Raw genomic sequence first — 20,539 nt, forward strand, 5'->3', positions numbered from 1 at the left:
CTCTCCCTGGACTTCCCCAACACTAATGTGCATCTTTAAATACAAATCAATTAGATTATTATTATTTTTTTTTTTTTTTAAACTAAATAGATTAATTAAAATTCATGGCTGTGGACCCAGCGTCTTTCTAAGAGAAAATTGTGTAACCTACTCTAAGAAATAAACAAAAAAGACATTCCTTTCCCTCTGAGGAAGACTGTACAGTACACCATTGTGCTTGAGAGATTTTACTTCACTTTTGCACACACATAGACTTGTTGAGCCCTAGGTGCCTAAAGCTGTGAAATGTTGAAGCATGCTTTACTGCTTATACAGTCATTAACTCCATTTTCAAACTGGATTATCTTCTCTACACACATAGTAAACCTTTCCTGAGTGACAATGAAAGGAATGATTTTGAAGGTTTCCATAATTTCTAATTGAATTTGTGGTCTTTGAGTAATCATTGTCTATTTATTTTTTTCCATGGCTCTCTTCTACTCAAATCCCTAAAACAGTGCTGGGGCAAATAGTACAACCACAAGAATCTGAATTCCTTCCACATCTTTTCATCAAAGGGAATATTTGAAAGATGTAAACAAATTCTATGTATTTTCCCTCCCATGTGCAAGTCCTGTCCACTGTTTTCCCCCATGGCTGTGACTGTGCACACTTATGTGAGTGTGTCATTCCCAACAGGAGATAGGTATATCCCCCCCACTACCATTACCCAGATATTTTTAGGAGGAGTATTTCAAAATATCAGCTAGCTTTACCTTTCAGACAGGTCCATAAGTGTCATTTATTACTAATGTTGCACACCATGAATCCTAGCTGTGTATTCCTTTATCATTTATTTGTTTATTTATGAACAGGGAAAACAGCAACTAGCAAGTGCAGGCAGGCTCTTATTGAACTGTTATGGTTATTTTGCTCTTGCTATTTCATTAACAAGAAGGTGGAAAGAATTTTGATAAATCACTTCTAGCCTTCTGTGTGTGTGATTTTTGCTTTTTTCCCCCTTTATCCTTTTTGTACTTTGAATAGACAATGGCAAGGATATTTTACCAGAGGTTTTCCTTCTCTCTGTTTCTGAGGGAGAGCAATGAGAGTTGTAATTAGCAGTAGTGGGAACTGATTCTAAGTGATAGACGACTCAGCATTTGGCAGTCTCTTAAGCACTCCTGCCAAATGTTCTTCCCTCCATGATGTTTGCTTCATTCTGGCAACTTTCCACCTGCAGAAAAATCAAGCAATTTGCTGGAGGCAGAAGGAGGATTTGCTTGGGATGATGTCCAAATGCAAAGCTCATGTTTTAATTGAGACCATTTTTACCTGGAGTGGGGGATGGAATGTGTTTCTGAATCCAGAAACAGATATATGGATGTAATTATAGGAGAGGGATACTTTCTTATGTATTTCTGGAACAACATCTACACTGCAGTCCTCATGATACAGAAGCAGCCACGTGAGTGCCTCAGTCCTCACCCTGCTCTTCTCAACTCTTTTGCTATTGCCAATATAATCTTGGCAGCTTACAACCCTAGAACACTGATCTGATTGTCTGAGGAGCAGATACTCTCCAAAATATCTATAACCATTTCAGCAAGTCCTGTGACATTTATATTTATTTATTTATTTATTTATTTATTAAAGAAAATCTTACACATCACACACATCACATCCAGGCTTCTGTGACAGCATCACATGGAATAAGAATAACAAATTATTAGTGAAGGGAAGAGAGAAGAGCAAAATGTTGTTGTACATACTGTGTCAGGATCCTGGAATTGGGTCATTGTTGGAGACTGACAACTTTCACAGAATCACAGAATTGTCTAGGTTGGAAGAGACCTCAAGATCATCGAGTCCAACCTCTGACCTAACACTAACAAGTCCTCCACTAAACCATATCACTAAGTTCAACATCTAAACGTCTTTTAAAGACCTCCAAGGATGGTGACTCTACCACTTCCCTGGGCAGCCCATTCCAATGCCTCACAACCCTCTCAGTAAAGAAGTTCTTCCTAAGATCCAACCTAAAACACCCCGGCGCAACTTTAGCTCATTCCCCTTCATCCTGTCACCAGGCACGTGGGAGAACAGACCAACCCCCACCTCACTACAGCCTCCTTTAATGTACTTATAAAGAGCGATAATGTTGCCCCTGAGCCTCCTTTTCTCCAGGCTGAACAATCTCAGCTCCCTCAGCCTAGGACTTGTTCTCCAGGCCCCTCACCAGCTTCGTCGCCCTTCTCTGGACCCGCTCAAGCACCTCCATGTCTTTCTTGTAGCAAGGGGCCAAAAACTGAACACAGTACTCGAGGTGCGGCCTCACCAGAGCCGAGTACAGGGGGACAAACACCTCCCTAGACCTGCTGGCCACACTGCTTCTTATGCAAGCCAGGATGCTGTTGGCTTTCTTGGCCACCTGAGCACACTGCTGGCTCATATTCAGCCAACTATCCACCAATACTCCCGGGTCCTTCTTCACCTGGCAGCTTTCCAACCAACAAAATCTAATCAGTAATCTACTGATGTTTTTCATCAAATATCAGTAGATTACTAAATCTCATAGCCCTGGAGAAGAGCTTGGAAATGTGAATCCTAAACTTTGTACTCTCTGATGGCAAACCACAGACAGGAACCTGGGATGCCTGAGTCTTGAAGATTGACAGTAGTCATTGTGTGAAGGCATCGGGATGAAAATCGGGATCAAAATTTGGTCTTTAAATAATTTTGGAAAATGTATATAGCATCTCAACAGCAAAACCAAATCTGAACAATCAAACACACAAACAGTCAAACAAACAGAAAAAAGCCCCCCAGAAAGGGCTTCTCCTTTCCTCAAGCTTTCCCCTCCCTCTTCCCCGTGCCCTCAGTACCCTGCCGCCGTCCCGGCAGGCGGTGCAGTGAGGGGCGACCTCCACTGGAGGTCAGTGTGGCCTCTGCTGCCAGAGCCACCGCGGTGCTGGGGGGCAAAAGGGGGGTCCTCGACGAGGGTTTCTATCCCCAGAGCCTTTCCAGGACTTCATGTCTTAAGCAGTTTTTCCTTTATGACATTTTATCTTTTTCCTCTCCGTGATTTGTTCTTTTTCCTCCCATTTCCACCCATTCCTCCCTGCTGCCCATGCCGCAGGATGAGTGTAGTGAAGCCTAAAGCATGGCAAAATGAGGCCTCGGATACACGGCAGATGGCTGAGGGAATAATAGCTTCAGTGGGCAGTGTTTGCAGTGCACTCCTGTGCTCTTGTACATTTCATCAGGGAATGTAGTGATAGGAACAAGGGGTAATGCTTTTAAACTAACAGAGGGTAGATTTAGATTAAATATTAGGAAGAAATGCTTCACTTGGAGGGTGGTGAGGGAGTGGAACAAGTTGCCCAGAGAAACTGTGGATGCCCCAACCCTTGAAATATTCAAGGCCAGGCTGGATAGGGCCTTGGCAAACCTGATCAAGTGGGAGGTGTCCCTGTCAGTGGCTGGGGTGGGGTAGAACTTGAGTGTCTTTAAGGTGGTCTTTCCAACCCAAACCAGTCAATGATTCTATGATTCCCATGCCCCCCAGCAGTTTACAATCTTCAGTCTGTTGCCCTGGGGATGGCAATAGCCTTCTTTTCACACAGTTCATCTCCTTGCCACATAGGAAGCCCAATCCCTTGTATATGTTTGTCTATTGCCAGGTCACACCCCACAACAGTCAACAGAAAAAAGTACCAAAGCAATAAATTAAAGACCTCTGAGATCTGAGCCTGTGCATTCAGTGAGAAGAGAAAACTTATTCTGCAGCTAACTGAAATAAGTGCAGATCCAATGGCCCTTAAGTATTAACTTGGAAATAAGATTAAAATAATAATAAAAAAAAAAAGACTACAAGATGTTTTTAAACTGTCAAATGACTATTTCCTCTCTTACAACTAAGTGAACCTAGACAGAGTTCACCTGTGGGAGGCTGTTTCCTTATCATCTCCTGGTTCAGGCCTTGCAGTGTAAAACTTTCTTAGGCCAAGTGTGTTGCTAACAGGTGGACAGCTGTCTTCTCAAAAAGTTTCTGTTAACATTTTCCTATTAATAGAAAACGCTGATTGTTCTCAAGCAAAGACTCGGCTCAAAAGGGAAGTGATTATCCAACTGTCCAAATAGAGAACAGTTTAAATAGAGAAGAAAAACCAAGACACTTCATCATCTTCCCATTTTAAATTGGTCACTTATCATCGTGAGAGGCAGTGCTTTATGCTGGCAGACTATCTGAAAAAAAATGAAAGATAGAAGGGCAGCAGGGATTGCATTTATTTTTGTTTGATGCTGCTTCTTCTTGGTGGTATAGAGACTTAGAGATAAGCTTAATAAAAGGAATTTTTCCCTTAACTAGAACCAGCCCCTCCAAAATCACTTTTTGCTGTCAACAAGACTCAGACCTCTGTGACTCTGCTGTGGGTGGAAGAAGGAGTGGCTGATTTCTTTGAAGTCTACTGCCAGCAGGCTGGATCTGTTCAGGAAACTAAACTCCAGGTATGTGAGCACCTCTTTGCTTTTTACTCTTCATTTCTGAAAGTGTGACTGGACCTTGACTGGACCAATAAACCTTCAGCTTTATTGTCTGCTGCTTAGCATCTGTCTTGTAAAGCCCAATGAAATTTTATGGTCAGTACACAGGTTTGGTCTTTCAACCAGATGTGGTAAGGTGGTTAACAATTAAACTCTTCAGAGCTGAGCTCCTCAAGCATTTCAAATGCTAAATTTGTGGGTTCTTTTGCAATATTAAGATTGGCTTCTGTCTTGCTGATGAGATTACTGCTGGTTCAACAAAAGCTATGTGCATACAAGACATCCAGCAGGGTCTCAATCTTTGGTTAGTCACGAGATGAACTCTAATATACTCTGCAAAACTTAAGAGGACACAAAATTAAGGGAACATCAATGGGCAGGAAGGAGAAAATGGTCAGATAACTTGATTAGCAATGGGTAAAATACACGTATTTAAATACCATGGGTCTGAGATCTTTTATGCAGTATCTAATTATTTCTGGTTTACTTTTTTCTTGGTATTGAGGCCAGATAAGTGACGTTCAGTAGGACCTTAACTGCTATTCAGATTTCCTTTATGTTGCAAGCATTGCAAATGTTGAAAATATTACTGCTTCTTGGGTGTTTTGTCTTCTAGGGTATTTCCTTCTAGGCTCACATTCTCAGCTTTACAAATGAACCTCTTTTTCCTCTGACCATTAAGGTACCTGTGCTCTGAGGTCACGTAAACATTGATAAAGTTGTTCTGTGAAAAGGAGGAGCAGTAGTAGTTTTGATTTGTTGCATGCCAATGTTGTGCAACATCTGATGATTACTTTGTAGTTTAGATGATGGTCTGGTGAATCACTGTGATTACATGCCATGAAACATCATTCTCTCATTTGGGTTCACACGAAATTGGGAAAAAGTGAAAAATACCCACTCAGGCCAGTGATCATTCTGAAAGATCCACACTTTTTAACCCAATAGAAGACCGGTCTGTGAATTATTTAATATTTTATTTATATCAAGAACGGTACTGACTAAAAGAGAAAATATTTAAATGCACTTTAATCTTTTGGATAGTTTGGATTCCACATCTAGATTCCTGCTTTTTAACTGTGAATAAAGAAAGATCAGGAAGTCATTACATACTTAGCAGAGATTCAAAATAATGATGTGATTGGGCAAGGGAGGTACCACAGGATTTGCAGCTTTAGTGCTGAGCAGTTATGTTTTAAGAACATGAGGAAAAGACTGCTCCATTTGGCAGGAACTTCAGTGGGTTTCTTATTTGTTGACGTGAACATCTGGTAGTGAAGGGGAAATGCACAGAGATTATCAGCTCACTTCTCATTAGATTCATCACTCTCTTTTCTGCCTCAGTGTAAAAGGGGGAAGGGCTCCTTTTAGAACCTTAAAAAAATGATGTTTTCTCATTAGACTGGTGAAAAATCTTTAGTTACGATTTTCCATGCTAATTACATGAATATTTTTGTACCTTTCTTCTATATTTAAATCAGCAAAATGAAAAGCATCAGCTTTTCACATTTGAACATCTTTTGGTTGATTAATTTAAATTTTTCTAGAGGGGAAAATAGAAAGAAAAAGTCATATCAAGTCCAATTGCCAAACTATGTTCACTCCCTTCAGCTCAGGGAATAAAGCTCTCCTCCCTTACACTCATGTACATATCATCTGTGTAATATAACTCAGAATTGCACTGCAACGGGAACCCTTGCTAGTCTAGAAGGAGCCCATGGCTGACAACAAGACACTGAAAAAATCCAGTGCTCAGGGCTTGCTGCAGGATCTTGCACTCTGCATCTGGAGTGAGTTCATTTGTGAAAATTCTCCTTGCTGCCTTTCTAAACCACTGGCTCAGCATCCCTGTTGTTGCATCTGCAACCCCCCTCCGGCCCTTCTGGAGAGTAAAGAAAAGCTTTTGAGGACCATAAGGACATGTATCTTTTAACTGATGCATGTGTGGTATTTGTTTTGTTTTGCCAGCTCAGTATTTATAAAACCAGGGATGTGTTAATTAAAACATGATATAAAGATATTATGTAAAGAATTTCTTCTGGCTCAAAAAACAAGCGTGGAATATCTGATCATGGTTATTACCCAAAGACTTCTCTCTAATTTTTTTTTTTCTTTTTTTGCTTCTGCCATTCAGAAGGCTCACAGCTCTTCACACCCAGAGGAATAGCCTCTGACACAGATGCGACCTGTTTATACAAGGGTGTAGAGATTGTGACTACCTTAGCTGCACTTTGAATAAAAATAACTATATTCCTCCTAATGTATTTTAGTAACCAGAGCTCATGAGCTTCCTGCTGACCCTAGGAGAACTTCTGCTGACCTCTGGGGATGTCCTGGGGGATGCAGCACCTGACCCCACCACATGTGTAACTGACAACCCCCTACAAGGCACCCTTCTGCCCGCCCCAAGGATGCTCTGGGACTCCCTGGGGTGCTCTGGGGTGTTTTCACCCCTGTTTTCACCCCTGCTGTTTGTGTGCTGTTTTTACGCCTGTTTCTCTCCCCTCTTCTGTCAGATTACCTGCCTATTTTCAAGGTCAGGCCCCAATTACCTTGTCTAGGTTTTGAATCTCTGCCCTTTTTACCAAACCTAACTTTACCAGGTCAAATAAGTGGGTGGAGAGGGAAGCAGGGATTGTGCTCTTGCATTCATGAGAGAGACAAACTACAGTGTATTTTTCCCCATGTCTGTAGGAACCTGTCACTGTCTCTTCACACGTAGTGACCATTTCCAGCCTTACCCCTGCCACCTCTTACAACTGCAGTGTGACCACCTTCAGCCACAATAGCCCCAGTGTCCCCACTTTCATTGCGGTTTCTACCATGGGTAAGCAGCACTTTTTTGCTTTCTTCTTCTTCCTTCAGCGGCAACATCTGTTTCTCCTAGCTTCTCTGTAAAGCTGCTCTCAGTAATGCTGGCACCACTGATTGTGTCATGGAAGGACTGCCAGATGTGGATGGGGAAGCAACTTCAAAAAGTTTTTATTAAAAAAAAACGATTGGGGTTTGACTTGCAAAGTTACAAACTAGTGGCTCAGTTCTCTACTGGATTTTAGAAGTTAGGGACCTGGTTTGTGGTTTCGAGGCTGAACATCAAGATACTGCCTGATGACATTTATGGAGAAAAATTTCTCCTCAGCCAAGCCCAAATGAAACAAGGAAAATCATATTGATGAGCTGCTAGGGAGAAAAAACACTTTTTGCTTTCATTGAGGAATTGGAGACAGGGTGAGAGAGAAGGAGAAGGGAGAATAGGTTATCCTGAGCAGTCAAACCCTGAAGAGATAGCTCCTGATGCAGGCTGCCTGGGCATGTAATGAAGTCTAGCTCTGCGAAGAAAGAAAATCAGTGTTAAACTGCCCTGAGCACTGGACTTTTCTTTAGTCTCCCATTCAGAATGATCAGTGTCATCTCTGCTTACTTAGGGAGTCACATAGCTTTAGTCACTGGGTCCTATACATCATACACTACTCCATCTCCATGATTTGTAGTCTAAAAAATGCTTCTTTAGGCAACTGTTGATGTAAAGTTATTCTGAGCAAGTAAAGCAGGCAGGTTTTTTCTTATTCTGCTCACTATGAGCAGAATAGGATATCTGGTCTCATGCTAGTAAAACTGTATTGAACAAAAATAAATCAAGGTTTTGTTATTGAGAGCTGATTCAAGATCATAATTAAAACAGAATATAGTGTTAAAAATTATTTGCCAGTGTCATTCAATTAATTTCAACACAGTGTATTAATGAAGCCTTGGCCTTTGGATCTGAGAAGATATTATTACCGAAGAACATCTTCAGAACTGAAATGTGCTTTGGAGACATAGATGATGAAGAATATATGTATTTTATATTTCCTTCTGCCTTTTATCTTGTGTTAAAGTGACAGTTAAAAGTTATATATAGATATATAGATATATAGATATGTATCAGGACATGTCAAAGTTTAACAAAATGCCACAGTGAAGTCATTTCCTCACAGAAATTTAGTAAGATCAATAACTATTCAAAACTTCCTTTTATCTATAGTGGTAGATTTTTCTCTTTGGAAAACTCCAGGCTGAACAGTACATAAAAATAACTATCAACATATAGGGGTGGAGGTGGGGAACTGTTAGCTCTTCTGACCTGAATAACCAAGAGCTCTTGTTTGTATGTACAGTCACCGAGATGAATCCCAACATAGTGGTAATCTCTGTATTAGCCATCCTAAGTATCCTTCTGATTGGACTGCTGCTGGTGACTCTTGTTGTACTCAGGAGAAAACATCTACAAATGGCCAGGTAAGACCAGATTGATGTTAATTCCAAAACTTTCAGACAACAAAAAACACGTCATGACATTAGTTGCAGCTTGTGTGCATGGGTGATGTTCGAGATGCTTGTGAGTAGGATACCTTCAAAAAAGCAGTCTCTCTACTCTTTAAGAGTATAGAGTATCAAGTCTTCTCTTTCAATTTTCATTTTGGACCTTAGCTATGAGCATCAACCTTTGTCTCATTATGAGCTTTGCTGGACTGGGTAAATGAAAAGTGCAGTCACCTGTTACAAAAGGTTTGTGTCAAAAACCTGAAGGGTGATTAGGGTCTGAGGCAACTAGGCATGGGCAGGACATGAAGATGCTTTGCAAATCTTTCATATGGCTTGGAACAGATTTTCTGTGTCAACAGATAAGATGGTTAGTTAATCAGGCCCAGGATGCTGTATTTCAGGTGCCATGTAAGGCCTAAGCCCTGTCAACCAGGGAGAACTGTGGAGGATTCTCCAAACTCTCTGTATGTGTTTCACCTCCCGGGTCTGGGAGGGTCCTGGAGTCTTCATTCTTTTTTTTTTTTTATCTGTGTAGTAGAGTTTATATTAATTTACTCTTCTGTGTAGAGAAAGAAAATGATTTCATGTAAAAAGCTTTTGTGAATAATCTTGGACTTGGCTACCTTGCAGACTACCTTTTGTGTGTTGTATCTTGGCTATATATTCCGTGCTAGAGATGACCACATAACAAAGATTTTTCAGGCCATATCTTTCAGTGGACAGTATGTGTTTTGTTTCTTTTACATGTGACTTGCTCTGGGAAAATCCTGGCTAAATTAATTTTCTTTCCTATTGAATTACTGCGCAGGCAGCCCAAAGAGTTTTTCCCCTCTTTGTCACTGCTTCTAGTCAAAGAAGATAAAAAACCCAGGAGGAAATTAAAAGTAAATCCAATGAGAGTCTGCAAGCAACTGTTGGTTTAAATCAAGGAAACAAAAATAGTCAAGTCAGTTTATCATTTGCAGCAGAAAATAATTAATTTGTGATAAATTTACTGGGATATTACTCAGGAAATTCAGTATTTTTCACATTTATTATGTGAATTCAAAGTTACCATGTCTCTGTCAAATGTAGACAATTATGCATCTTCTCTTTATAGAAGGTGGGACTATAAATATTTAGTGTAGAAAAGTAAATCCTTAGTCTGTGTCCTGAAGCCAGCAAGTAGTGGTAGTGCCAGGCTATAGAAAGCCCAAATCTGAACAGAAGATGTGGTTTATTTCAGTTCTTTATTACCAATCTTTTCCTTTTTTTCAGACTTTTTGAGGATTATTAAAGACCCTGGTCTTGGGTGGTGTTGAACATTTACTTGTTTTGGAGGACTATATTAAGGGATTTCAGTTGTGTTTATAATACATAATCTCAGACCTAGTCACAAATGTGAGTGCTCAGCACTTCCCAGAAACTTCTGGAATTCTCTGTTAAATCAAAATCATTGCAAGCATTGAAAATCCAAAAATGGTAACTTTATACCCAACTGTCTTCCTGAAACAGGGAGTGTGGGGCTGGAACCTTTGTCAACTTTGCATCTTTAGAGAGAGATGGAAAGCTTCCATATAATTGGTGAGTGTTTTAAAGCAAAGCTTTTAATTATATTTTTCCCTACCTCTGCTTTTTGGCAAATATGATATTTAAATCTTAAAATCTTATTTGTATGTGATCACTGTACCTGATTAAGATAAAACCACTATTACTGTTACTTTATTACTTTATTTCTTGAATGATGACTAAAGACTGTATACTGTCACCTGGTATTTTTAGTAGGGAATGATGTACATGTATACATGTCAACCGAGTTGCATACATGTGATTTTGGAGCATATATATATATATATATATATATATATTTTTTTTTTTTTACTGACACATTTTTATCGACACATAATTCCTAAAATAACAGAAGTGTAGAAACTTGATCTATAAGTCCATCAGCACTTCCATAGGAATATATTTACACCAAGGAATAAGCTTTCCTGTAGATGATCAATTAGCAGGTGTCTTCATGCAATACCACTAGTTAATTTTTCCTTGGATTGCAAGACAAGGGCAAACCAACTCAAATATTTACTGTAAATTTTTGTTCAGTACAGTAGAAATGACTGGAAGAAAAACTTATTCTTCCTAGTCTAGAAAATCACCTTAAAGAGCTGCAGGCACTGACTATGGACTCCAAACCATCACTGACACTATCAGCTGAAGAGAAGTATTTGAATGTAGTCTTAGAATTAGCTTTTATAGAAGCAAAAAGTATCTAAAATCTACCTCACTGCTACCAGCATGGTCATTCACAACCCTATTTTGATTATCAAATGGGTTTTTACTATTTTGTTATTAGCAATCTCTTCAAAAAGATCCATGACTTTCAAGGCAAGTCCAAACACAGATATTTAAAAATATGCTGTCAGCCCCCTGAAGCCTCGTTCCAGTATGTAGGAAGAAGAAAATATGAGCCTTGTGTTTACACACATGGTCAGCTTTGTTGATAGCTAAGTTGGAAAGAGGAGTTAGTGTGCTGGGAATTGGTTCCATGATCTCATGGGACACAGCCTGCCAGCAAGGAGGACAGGATTAAATGGATTGACACAACACCACAACAAGTCTTTTGCTAATAAACGTGTAAACTGAACTAACAAGCCCAGCAAATCCTGTCAATACCTCTCTGTGCTGCTAATTAACTGGTTATTAAACAAGCTTTTCACTTGCTTGGTTTAGCTTTAATAGCAGCCAGCTGTATGCAGCAGAAACTAATCTCTCTTTCAGCTTCTCATTCTTGGACTATATTAATGGCAACAAAGGCAGAAGATCAAACACTCGTGTTAATTAAATATCCAAGCCTGAATCAAATGATTAAAGTAGCAACAAATGTTATTAAAACCATAAAAAGCTTTTTTATGGGAAGAGGAATTAATAGGTATGGATGTGTAAGTGAAGTTTCTCGTTGCTTGATTTAGTATATGTGCATGTGTGTGTGTATATATGTATATATGCATAAATTATGTTACAAAAATATAAATTTTGGAAATTATTCTGCTTAATGCCTCCACAAATGTTTGGTATTTGAAGTCAGTATGCCCTAAACTTACATTACTGACTTCTCTGAGAGTTAGTGAAGATACCTTGTTCTGTGTGCCTCTGTTGTCTAATCTCAACTCCAGATTCACTGTCCATCCAGGCAGGCAAATGGGAACCATGGCCCCAAAGACAGGTACAAGAATTAAGAAACCGATTTTGCTTGGTGTCATTCTGGGGTCCTAATAAGGGTGCTATGGGTGTATCACTGATTCCTAAGGAAATTTCAGCTCAGCAGAGTTTTCAGGACTTTGCTAATCTCTGCATCTCTCTCTTTTAATTAAATAAAATTCAAAAATCAGTACATCTGAGCAGTGGGTGAAAGACTGCATAATTCCAGAAAAACAAAGTTTTATTTATTGGGCAATTATGTGTTTTTCATACATTGAACAAAATCAATTATTTTTTCATGCTGGCAGTTCCTAAATCTACATTGTGAATGATATAAGCAGGTCTGCAAGCATACTAGCTTGTGATTTGGTAAAGCGTCGAAACTGCTCGTGATGATTTGACAATGAAAGAAGATACAAACTTAATTAGATCCTACTGCCTCTGCAGACAAAAGGAAGTAAACACTCTGGAAAACCTCATTTGGGGTATCCCAAAGAAAAGATGACTATTTTGGCAACATCATCCCTTCTTTCTCCTAAGACTAATGAAAACCTCTCTGTGGTGCTAAAGATCTGCTTACAGAAGGCCAAAATTTATCCTCAATCTAGTCCCGTGGAAACCCTGATGGCAGATAGGCCCTAAAGCCCTGATCCTATAACTGCTTTGGTAGATAATTATCTAGAAAGCTGAATTGCTCTGCTGTCTTCACTAGTGTTGTTCTCAAAGCACGGAGAAGTAATCCACATCCTCGGTAACATGACTGGTTTCGTTGGTCATTTTTATGGGGAGAGTGGCTCTCCTGCAGAGGAGCTGGCAGAGGAGGAGCTCCCTTTCCAAGTTTTACGTAGGGCTCTTGCTTCTGGCCAACTCATGCTGCAATCCCTACCAATGTCTGGGGAAGTTACCTAGCATAAACTGCACTGCCCATTTTCTCCTTAGCAATAAAACCCAATGAAATGTATCTTGGAGTTTTCACTGTGTGGGCAGTTTTCTATCCCTAGTTGGAAGATTGATATTAGAGGTTATTACAGTTGATATGACTTGCTTTTCAGGGAAAACAGAGTATATACCTACATCATAATAGCCAGGAGCATTGAAAAAAAAAAAAAAAAAAAAAAAGGAAATTTCACTTTGTGGTTCTCTAGAACAGTTGTGGAAGGATGGTATTACCTTTGAGACAGCAGACTTTCTGATGAGAAACAAAAAAAGGAGGGGGGAGTGTATTTGGCCAGAAGTCTTATTACTGTGGCAATTTTTACTGAAGTTTAATAAGTTTTTCACATCTGCAAGGTGCTTATATCCCCCTCAACCACTAGGAAGAACGGGCCTTATTGTGTTCCCTGAGTTAATTTGGTAAAGAGGTTGCAAATACAGAAGTTTGGTACTACTTTGTACTCAAATTTCCTTTAGCCATAATGAAACCTGCTGAGGGTAGTTATTCATAGGAGCCATGGCTAGAGGAAGTTCAGGTGATATTTTGGTGAAAACCTAGAAGAGAATGTAAAGTACAGATAGGACTCTGCAAAATGTTGTGTGGATGTTTTCAGAAATCTGACTCAATGGAGAGTATTAGGAGATACTGGAATGATCTGTATTTAACTCTGATACAGGCATTCCTACTGGTACCCACGAGATCAATTGCAGGAACAAATGTAGTAGATCATCATAGTCATATGTGGTAAAAACAAACTACATCTGTCCTGCAATAGCTCAAAACATCAAAAAAATAGATTTAGCACCACTTAAGTCTGGTGCTAAAACCTGTGGATAAAACTCACAATCACTTTACTCTCTGAAAATCTGCCAGTTTATCATATTAATGCTGAATTAGAATAACAGACCTGAATCAAAACCACAAAACGCATTTATTCCGATCATATAGAATTTTATTGAGGAGTAAAAATTCTGTGGATGCTAATAATATTCTTATGAAGTAAGTAAGAAGAAGCCTTTATGGATTTAGCAGATTTTTAAAATAGAATTTGCTGATCTCCTGACTTCTGTTTGTCTTACTAACTCCTCACTTTTTCATCTTTATGTATGTTATTTATTAATGCTCACAGGCGTAGAAGTGTATTTGCTTTCCTAACTCTGCTACCCTCATGCCTTTGGACTGATTATCTTTTGGCATTTTATATTAATCCTTGGTAAGTGATTTACTTGTTTTTCCATATGCAATATGTAACCGATGTTAATTTCTATTACATGAAAGATGTGTGATTCTTTTATTTTCAAATGGTCAAAGCTCTTGAAGTAATGATTTTCTTGTACTATAACATGGATTGGAGAGGATGTGGGTATCAAAGTATTTGCTACCCTGCTTTATATATTTCATATCAGTTTATGCTCCAACCTATTTTGATATTAAAAAGCTAATTTCATGGTGATAATCATACTCATTTCGTTGCTGTCTCTTTGCAGTTTTTGCCATTTCATTATAAATCCTGGCATCTTCTGTACGAGTTATTCATCTGTTCATTGCCTGGCATTGCCTTCTGCTGCTGCTGCTTTTCACATACTAAAATTTCTTGATATTCGCCCACTTCTCTGTTGTGTGATGTCAAATGCCTTTGTTTTTAAAGGTGTAGTTTTGCTCTACTGACTTCAGTAAAAGTTTTGCTTTTGGAGACAACAATTCACTGAGGGTCCATACAAACTAGCATTCCCCAAGTATAAAAATCTTGTCACTGTGTGCATGTCTGTGTGTGTGTATTTAATAGTTTTGTCTCAAATAGTTTATAAAACCTTAGTAAAGTATTGATATATATATATTTAATACTTATCCACCAAAATCCGAGGGTCTATTTAGAAACAGAACTGTTTTATGAACTATTTACTTTATATATATATACATATATATATGTATATATAAATGGGCTATGATCCAAAAATACTATTTTCTTTACATAATATAAACTTATGTTCCTGATGGTCTGGAGTCCAAGGGATAGTGATGTACAAAAATGTGTTTGGTATCAAAATTAAGATTTACTTTTGACCAAATATTTTCACTTATGTTACCACAGAGCAACAGTGCCCTGGTTAGGTAGTCATAGAAATTTTCAGCATAGAGATTTCTGAGACTGGTGTTCTTTGGGTCATGTTGACTCTGTAGAAGATACAAAGAGCTATCTCTTTCTTTCATCCCTTTGCCTCTTTTTGTTTAGTATGCATTATGAATATTAATATCATTAATATCAATATGCATTAACTCACCTCTCCAGATGTGTGTCATTCTTCAGAGGTTTCCACTACAATGAAAAGCTACCTGGTTTAGTTTAGATGACCAACTTTCAAGGAGTTGAAGTTGAAAAGAGATAAGATGAATTGCTCTCTTTGTATTTTAATCTGTAGCGTAAATGAAAGAAAAGATGAAACACTAGCTAACATTTCAAAAGTGTTTGTTTTGCACACACATTGGTTTAAAACATTTATGAACATTCATTAAACAAATACAGCACTAAAAAGGCCTTTTGAGGAGTCTCAAAGCACAAGAAATTTTTGATGAGAAATGGATGTCAATCATTTATTTTAGTTTTGAAGTGTTCCTTGGAGAAGAATTCTTAAATCAGTCCTGTCATAAACAGCACCCTGATTTTTTTTTCATTCTGAAATGAATTCCAATCTACCCAACATTAAAGATTTATCATGGTCATAGGGGATAGGAAAGAAATGCATTGAGTAATTTAAGTAAATTAATTTTAAGATTTCTTTGGGAAACAAATCTTTGAAGATGTAGAATAAATACTAATAATGTATTTATATATTATATATAAAGAGGTGACAAATAGATGACAGGATCTGTATAGTTAGCATTGTGGGCTGAAGAGGTATATAACAATTCTTTGCAACGTAAAGTAATACTTTACACTCCACATTAGTGTAAAATTGGTATTACCCATAGCTCTTCTTAACTCTGTAGGTGAAGCTTCACATCTAAATGCAAGTGTACATTGAAAAGATAAAAAAAAAAAAAATACTATAGCTGTGGCTGCTCCAGAAGCTGAGCATTCTGTAAAATTTAATTTTGGAAATTAAATTTTTATTTTAATTATAAACTTGGAAGGGAAAAAAAAAAAAAAAAAAGAAAAGAAAAAGAAAAATGCTCCACTTCCTAATATTTCTTTTTGTATCTTCATTTTTTTGAAATGAAAAGTCTTCAGTTTTAATTTATCAATTGAAGCTATGACACATGTATCTATGACACATGTATCTAGAAATAATTTTACTATTATCATGAAATTAAAAATTGTATCATTATAATGTGATTAATGAACATTATTTGACGCCCAGGGAAAAAAAAATGACACCACTAGAATTCATTATGAGTAAGTGAAAATCTACTCAAACTCTGTGCTTGGTTTAACAGAGAGGATCAGTGTTTTCAAAACTTTATCCAAATTATTTGAGGTTTCTCACTTAGTGCATTTACTCTGGTTAATTGGGTAATTAATTGTGGAACCAACAAAATGAACACACATACACACACCCTCCAAAAATCCACATGGTGGTGGTTAGTGTAGTGTAGTTCTTAAGTCAATTTCTTATGGGTTGTACTGCTTTAACTCACTCATAAGCTTGCTATCACCTGTCACTACTGAATTATATCTCTTATAAATCATGTGAAGACAAGTGTTTTACATGACTAGCATAATTATCTCTAGCTGTTAAAGTCAATTAAAATTATCTGAGGTTTAAGCTTTAGTCCCGCTGAAGTAATTAGGATATTTGCCATTGTCTTCATTGATCATCCTAAGCAGGTTATGCAATGAGTGACAAATAGCAACAAAGCCCTTTCCTTTCTCCTTCACCGTTAACTGAATTTGCAAGTGGTCTTCTCTTCCCTTTGACACTTCTTGTCACTGGTTGCTCTCTAGCATTGGCACCCATTTTCCCAGACCAATAGAACCAGAGTGGAGCAGTATGGGACACGTTGGTTTTCCATCCCCTGCAACAGCAGAGACCCTGCCAGGCTCGGCTGGGCTCAGAACTCAGCCCTGGCCCACATGAAGCCAGCATTGCAGTTGGGTCAGGATTAGCCAAGGACCCGTTGCTTGTTGGAACAGGTTTTCACAAGGTGGTAGTTCCCAGAGCCACTGAATGGAAAACACATCCCACTGGAATCAATGCAAATTTTGCAATCAGCTTTAAAATGACCAAGATATTATCAGCAAGCTTATCATGACTATTATGGTGGCCAGTAAACATGCACTCTTGAATCAGTACTAATTATAAAGAATATATAGTAGTTTAATGAATGAAAAACACATTTATTTATTTATTTATTTATTTTACAGGAGTAAAAATGGATTAAAGAAGAGGAAGCTGACCAAGTATGTAACATCTTTGATATTTAATTAATTTTAAAATAAAATTTAAAAAATCTCCTTAAACTAAACATCTATTATGTGGTATATGGTATAATGATATTGCAATTACATATATAGAAGGCTTCTTGGTAAACATGCCATGAAAGATGTCTGAAGGCAGAAAACAAATAGTAATTGGACAAAAGCAATTCTGCTCAACAGATAAATTGTGGTAAAACAGCTCCTCACTGATAGAAAATTAGTCATCAGGGAAATGATCAATTATCCAACTTAGTGATTCCAATGGAGCTTATCCTTAGTTAAAAATGACAAATGATGAAAAACTGGAATCCTTTTTTTTTTTTTGTGGAGTTATTTCCCTCTTGACATGAGGCTCTCATTACGTTTGTTGCTAGAACACAGAAATCATTAATGCTAACTGGTAAACAGGAGTAATTAAGTGGTGATAAGACAGGTTCCTCTGGGCATATTGCCTCAAAGTAAATGAAAAGATTACTGTGTACATGCTTCAGTAGCTTGTAAATTAAAGCATGATAATTAGGTGAAGGAAGCTGTTTACCTGTGTTTCCTTATTCAGAGTGTTAGGCTAATTGTTTCTCCTTTATGTTCAGAGACTCTGCCTGTTCTAAGGAAAAACCCTCACCTGGTGGAAAAATGTGTAGAATGATGAGTGTCACTAAATCAAAACTAATTTATACTCTGCATAGTTTTATATGCCACTTGTTTCAGCCACACTTGTTTCAGTCTGGGAGGATAATTTGTATTATATACAAATATGTAAATTTGTATGTAAATTTGTATAGTTCTCAAAGCCAGCAGAGAATGTTGTCACTGCAGTGACATCCAAAATGATGTTTTAACATTTTTTTCCAGGACCTTGTCAAAAAACAAAACCTCTATGTGAAATCCGTTTTTCTGTGTGAGCAAAGCTCAGATGAGTTTTAAAATTGTCATTTTGCCAGATGTTTTCCTTGCGTGAAAACAACCTTCTGCATGTCACAAAGGCAACTTAAGTGAAGAAGCATGCTCTTAGGATGGCATGTAGAGTGCTTTGCACCGGGGTGCTGGATCTCCCCACTTACCATGGTGTCACCTGCACCCTGGGGACATATCTACATTAAATGTGGTTCAAGGAGCAGGGATTTGTAGGAAAGGTGCATGGGCCATTCCCCCCGCTTCAGGCCTGTGGTTTACCTCATTTAGGACAACTCCAACCCCCAGCCCTTGTCAAACCCATCAGTGCCAGCAGCACTTGTATATAGTATTCTGAGGGAAAATAAAAATGAAATCTAGTACTTTTTTTTTTTCTTTCTCTTAATTTGTATGTTTTTTCTTTTTTTAAAGCCCTGTCCAATTGGATGATTTTGATGGCTACATCAAGGATATGGCCAAAGATTCTGATTATAAATTTTCTCTGCAATTTGAGGTAAATCTATGGGGACTCTGTCATCTCCTAGCTGCCATGACTAGATCAGCTTTTTCCAGATGTTAGGTTTGTGTGGTGTCTTCCTGTGCAACGACTGTGCAGTGTGTACTGTTTCTAGGTGGGTCAGTTTCACTTCAAGTTCTGCAGAATTTGAAAGCAGGCCTTGGTACCATTAAAGAACACATTTAGTAAGCAGATTGGAGTGTGTCATCATGTGTAATTCGAGACAATTGTCAGATCAACACACTTCCTTTAAGTATAAGACATGCCGATGGCCTAAATTGAATTAAAGGTTTTTACAGTGTCTTTAATTTGAGGGGCAGCAGTGGAACGAGGAAGTAACATCAAAACTCTCTTGAAGATCAAGGAAGGCTCTTAAAAATCAATTGAGATGCATTATCTTCATTACCCTGCATTTAAAGTCAGTTTAGTAATATAAAACTAAAAAGCTCCAGTCATAGAGCTAGCTCCCAAAGGCTTGAAGGGGGAACAAGAGGACTGCCAGGGCATTACCACTGCTCTGGGTGGCTATCATTCCCTTACTGCCAGTGAAAGTCCTCCAGTGCATCACGTTAGATGTAACTATTGAAGGTAGTGACTGGAAAGATTTTTCAAGCATTCCCTAGTAGAAAGATCAAAAGCCACTTGAGGACTCAGTGAAAACACTTTAAGTGGGGTGGATGGCCACCACAGAATTTGTCAGCCCCCTTGATTTGACACTATTTTGGCTAACTACATGTGGGTGGGGAAGAGCAGGCTGTTGTCAGAGCCTTGAGTGGTAGCAGTGCATTGGCACCATCAGTAGATGAGACCACATTGTTGCTCTGTGGCTGTTTGGAGCCAAATGTAGGGGCATCAGATAAATAAACTCAGGGTAGTAATGCTGTTGGTTTCTACTGTTTTGTAAACATTTTCAGTCTGGTACATAGCACAGGCATTCACTTCACAAAGAATCATTTTATGAACCTTGGAGAGTTTTACCTTGGCTTTTTTCTTTCTCTTACTCCAGGAGCTAAAACTGATTGGGCTTGACATACCACACTTTGCTGCTGATCTTCCCATGAATCGCTGTAAAAATCGCTACACAAATATCCTGCCATGTAAGTACAGTACATGCAGGTGACTGATAAAGTCCTTCGAGTGGGAAAGACGATTTTTAATAAGAGAATGAGGGAATCAAGACAGATTTTCTGACTGATAAAAGCCTGTTCTAAAGCTTGTCCTTAGAGAGAAGCAGGAAATAGGTGTTATATTGTTAGCTTTGAAGAGACATAGCTTTTGGGGGATGTTTGTCAAGACTGGAGTTTGGAGGTGGGAAACACAAGGTTGTTTCTACTACTGAGTAGTGGTACTATTTTTTTTTTCCTGTGATTTTAATGAAACATAGGGGAGCCCAAAGCGATGGTAATTGGAGGATATATTTTGCAGAACCGCAGTGATGGTGCATCCATGTAGTATTTAGTGAAGCAAACATTGTTCTCTGTTGGTGAATATGAGCATTCTTTATTTTTTTAGTAGTTTTTATTTTCAGTTTTTATAAGATACTTTTAATTTTTGGTAGTTGGAGTTGAGTGCTGTGCTTGATGTCCAAATTATTTCTCATTTCCTTTTACAGATGATTTTAGTCGTGTCCGGTTAGTCTCAATGAATGAAGAGGAGGGATCTGACTACATTAATGCCAACTATATTCCTGTGAGTAAGGACACTCTGGTCAATGTAAAGAACAGTGTCTCACACAGCAGTTAGAGCACATGAGCTGCAAACAGCACAA

General features: G+C 38.3%; 1 protein-coding gene across 5 annotated transcripts in view; it reads left to right on the forward strand.

Moving 5' to 3' along the window:
• Positions 1 to 20,539, forward strand: part of PTPRO (protein tyrosine phosphatase receptor type O) — a 202,132-nt gene that overhangs the window by 168,456 nt on the left and 13,137 nt on the right. For 4 of the 5 annotated variants that reach the window (XM_038173071.2, XM_027461872.3, XM_013097130.5 and 1 more), the window contains 9 exons: positions 4,352 to 4,491; positions 7,222 to 7,354; positions 8,685 to 8,805; positions 10,327 to 10,395; positions 14,076 to 14,159; positions 17,310 to 17,345; positions 18,687 to 18,768; positions 19,778 to 19,868; positions 20,384 to 20,460. In XM_038173071.2, the coding sequence (XP_038028999.1) occupies positions 4,352 to 4,491; positions 7,222 to 7,354; positions 8,685 to 8,805; positions 10,327 to 10,395; positions 14,076 to 14,159; positions 17,310 to 17,345; positions 18,687 to 18,768; positions 19,778 to 19,868; positions 20,384 to 20,460 (833 nt within the window). The remainder of the gene's footprint in view (positions 1 to 4,351; positions 4,492 to 7,221; positions 7,355 to 8,684; positions 8,806 to 10,326; positions 10,396 to 14,075; positions 14,160 to 17,309; positions 17,346 to 18,686; positions 18,769 to 19,777; positions 19,869 to 20,383; positions 20,461 to 20,539) is intronic. The other variant, XM_027461926.3, reaches the window with a different exon arrangement.

Source organism: Anas platyrhynchos, chromosome 1 (genome assembly GCF_047663525.1).
Source record: "Anas platyrhynchos isolate ZD024472 breed Pekin duck chromosome 1, IASCAAS_PekinDuck_T2T, whole genome shotgun sequence".
Classification (NCBI taxonomy): domain Eukaryota; kingdom Metazoa; phylum Chordata; class Aves; order Anseriformes; family Anatidae; genus Anas; species Anas platyrhynchos.